The following is a 3,475-nucleotide window of genomic DNA, read 5'->3' as shown; positions in this document are numbered from 1 at the left end:
TTGCCTGTAATCTAATGTACAAATCGCTCGTTTAATAATATACAGAATTAAGGTGGCCTCAAACAGATGCGATAACGATAAAAAGCAAGGGCCCTCAAACTGTTGTAATTTAAATTTAAAAATATTTTTAATCATTTTTCTTATAACTTTATTTCAATATGAAAAAACATCAGTCCAATTTTTCGAATATAGGCTAATCTACATTAGTTAAATAAAGTTGTGATTGTAATAAATTGCATACGTAATTTTGACACGTAAATACATATGTATGTATATATTTGTAACATTGAGTTAACTATGTATTAATATTTATTTTATATTAATATAAAAATAATTTTTGTCTTCATCTAAACGTATGTATGTAGTTCATATGTTTGCAGCTATAAATAATCTTAGCGATACGTATATGTATTATTTTAGATACTGTTTAGATTAGTGTTGTAAATTGTTAGTAGTCAATAAAAACATGAAACGGAACTATTCGTAATAATAGTTTTTAATAAAATAGATTGCAACAAGTTGTAGTTTAAATATAGCATAATTGCAAGGATTTTCTTTATAGAAACATATGTATGTATACATATACGTAAAAGTCTGAATGTAATTTTTTTTTTCTATAAGAGTCGCTAAGTATTTTTATATCCTTCAAATGTATGTTTTAATGTGTTAAATTCACGGTGCGCGCAGTTAGCTGCATTTGGTGCAATTTCTGATTGAGTTTTTGGTTATGATCCTTTAGGTAAGCAATAAGATCAGCCTGTCGGAGATATAAGGAGAGAGAGAACTTTCGTAGTATATATATTAGATTATTATAATTGATCATTTACGCACCTGCTTCTCCAAAAGTTCAGCTGTATTACCGCCAGGTTGCATCAATCCCAACGAACCGGACGCATTATTGCCACCACGCAGCGCATCTGGTGGTGGTGATGCCTTATTAAATTTACGCACTTTAGCTATAATATTGAAAAGAGTTATAAATAAATATTTAATTTTTAAATCCAAAAAACATGCACGTCTGCTCACAAATATAGCAACCATGTGTTGAACTCAAAACTATTGTCTCTAACATATTGAAGCCTGCAATATAAGAGACGGGCGAAAGAAAACCTTCTGCGCAATGTTCCCAAAAATTTACACCGTAATAGTGATGTATGCCAGCCTGCACAGCCAGTATCATGGAATTCCATAGTGATACCACAGTCAATGGTATACCCTTTTGCATGGCGGTAGCCCGATGGAATTCGTGATAACCATTCATGCGTAAATCATCGTGATGCTTTTTGATGAGATGATCGAATAGCTGTCAAAAGAAAATTGAAATGATAATTACTTATATATGTATATGGTAGGGCTGTGCGATTATTCGATTACTCGAGCAAGTTGGTTAATCAATTATTCGGTTAATCAATTACTCGAGTAATCAAGATTTTGATTACTCAAAACGATGATTAATCGAGTTACTTGAAATATGATTACTCAAAAACAATAATTTTGCTCGTTAAAAGAGTTTGCTTTGGAAAATGCTTATTTTCTTTTTTACATTCTGTATATGAACAAATTTTTTTTTGTTTTAATTTTTGAAAACAGAAACGTTGTGTTCAAAGTATCAATGAGCTTTAACTACTTTATACATATGTAAAGAGTTGAAATGTTGTTTACTCATTTTACTCGAAATGTTGATTAATCATAAAGCAAATTACTCAAGTATTTTTGTTTTTGGTTAATCAAAAATCTTGATTACTCGAGTAACTGAACTTTTGAGTAATCATAATTTCCAATTAATCGAATAATTGAGTTATTTACTTTATGATTAATTAAAATTTTGAGTAATCAATTAATCGCACAGCCCTAGTATATGGTTAAATGATTTTAAAACAAAACGCAAAAAAATACATAGCCTGCATTATTCATGCATAGTACTTACAAAAGTTATCACCCAAAACGTTGCACGTAAGTATAGCATAATAAAATACGCTTCACAACGTTTGTCCTCCGGCCAAACAGCAGCCAGCAGAATCCCAACAAACGAGATTATTGCTGAAATCAGCAAGTGAATGCTATACGAAAAAATGGAAATTCAATGAGATTTATGAATATACAGAAATCTTTAAGAATTAATTTCAGAGGGATAGGTCAGGGTGGTGCATTGTTATTGGCATTGAATTTACGCTTTTGAGTTCTGACTCATGCTCCAATAAATAAATGTTATTGTTCTTAAAACGTATTAATTAATTAAAATAGTGAGTGCTGTAGTGGTAGGGGCACTACTAAGCCCCGCATAAGTCAGGTTACTCTATAAGACGTTATCGGTAAGCTCAACTAACGGTTGACCCGGGAAACGTGCAGATTCTCGGGGTCAGACCAAAGGGAAAGGTGTGTTAATGTAGGTATATAGCCTGGTTTTAAATAAATTTAGTTGACTCCGTTCTACAAATGGACTTTTTAGGAAAACTTGTAGCAAAAATTAGACCATAACTGACTTTAATGTGAGACTTACCTAAAAGCCGGTATTGTTTTCAGTGCTTTAAAGGATCCATCTGAATTGGAACTCAAAACTGGATCGATCAGTTCCTGTGTATCGCTTCCCAAACTACCAGCACCTACACCGGTGATAGCGCCGCTTGTCATTGTTGTTGCACGATGATCGCCCATATTCATATATTGAGCACCTTGCTACGGAACAAAATTAAAATACAAGTTGTTTTTTTTTGTGGATGACTCATCGTACCAGAAAGCTCATACAGATTTCTGCCTGTTTGGCAGTGTGATTTACTAACTAATTTGAATAATTTTATTTTATTCTTACCCTAATTGAGTTGAAAGTTGGGCCCAAACTGACCATATGAACAAACAATGGCTCCGATTCAACCTCGCTGCTTGCTGGACTTAAATGCGCATTAGCTTATCTCTACCGCAAAGGCATGAAAATTGATTGCAATGTTATTTTCTTTATTTTATTGCAACACAGTTTTTCGCACTACGCTGATTGCTGATTGGAACGTTTACATTCCATATGTAATATACAAAAAGGCTTAAGCGGAAATTAGTCAAGAACGTAAACCTACCGGTACGTAAACCCGAGTCAGCTGACACGATCTGTCTTACCAGAGCGCCATGAAATGAAATCTCAACACCGCAGAATTTTTCTGTAGTTGTAGCCCGTAGCGCAGAAATCTGCGGAATTTAGATTATTCCGTGTCAGCTGATTTCTTCCTTCTATAGATAGTTGCCACTTCGTCAGTTTCGCAAATGGTAAAAAAGGTATAATTTCCTTTTCAAAATACGTTTAAAGTATTTGAAATTTACTATTGAATAAAGTTGTTTGTTGAAAACTAAGTAGTTTATATTTAGCTACGATCTATTATAGCACGAAAAATTGTAGTTGAAAAGGTAAGTTTATGAAAAGGCATTGATGAGTGGCAATACTGTATTAAGCAACACTGAGGGCTCCAGTAATCGACAAAATTCTGCG

At 33.2% G+C, this 3,475-nt stretch overlaps 1 protein-coding gene across 2 annotated transcripts; it reads right to left on the bottom strand.

Annotated features, from left to right (window-relative positions):
• Positions 1-615: 615 nt before the first annotated feature.
• On the bottom strand, positions 616-3,027 carry LOC108382511 (transmembrane protein 192). 2 transcript variants are annotated; one of them, XM_017638883.1, is made up of 7 exons: positions 2,810-3,019; positions 2,732-2,755; positions 2,501-2,676; positions 1,928-2,060; positions 1,027-1,303; positions 832-956; positions 616-757 (listed from the first exon to the last, which is right to left on the bottom strand). In XM_017638883.1, exons 1-7 carry the CDS (start codon positions 2,843-2,845, stop codon positions 659-661), a joined length of 870 nt encoding a protein of 289 aa, XP_017494372.1. In that variant the 5' UTR covers positions 2,846-3,019; the 3' UTR covers positions 616-658. The 2 variants fall into 2 exon arrangements, with proteins under 2 accessions (XP_017494372.1, XP_017494373.1); XM_017638884.1 differs by lacking the exon at positions 2,732-2,755 and having other exon boundaries at positions 2,810-3,027.
• Positions 3,028-3,475: the final 448 nt, after the last annotated feature.

The sequence above is a fragment of the Rhagoletis zephyria genome, unplaced genomic scaffold (assembly GCF_001687245.7).
Source record: "Rhagoletis zephyria isolate East Lansing unplaced genomic scaffold, Rhagoletis_zephyria_1.1 Rzeph_scaffold_27298, whole genome shotgun sequence".
Lineage (NCBI taxonomy): Eukaryota > Metazoa > Arthropoda > Insecta > Diptera > Tephritidae > Rhagoletis > Rhagoletis zephyria.
Note: the sequence above shows the minus strand (reverse complement) of the source record. Positions and strands in the feature narration are given on the sequence as shown.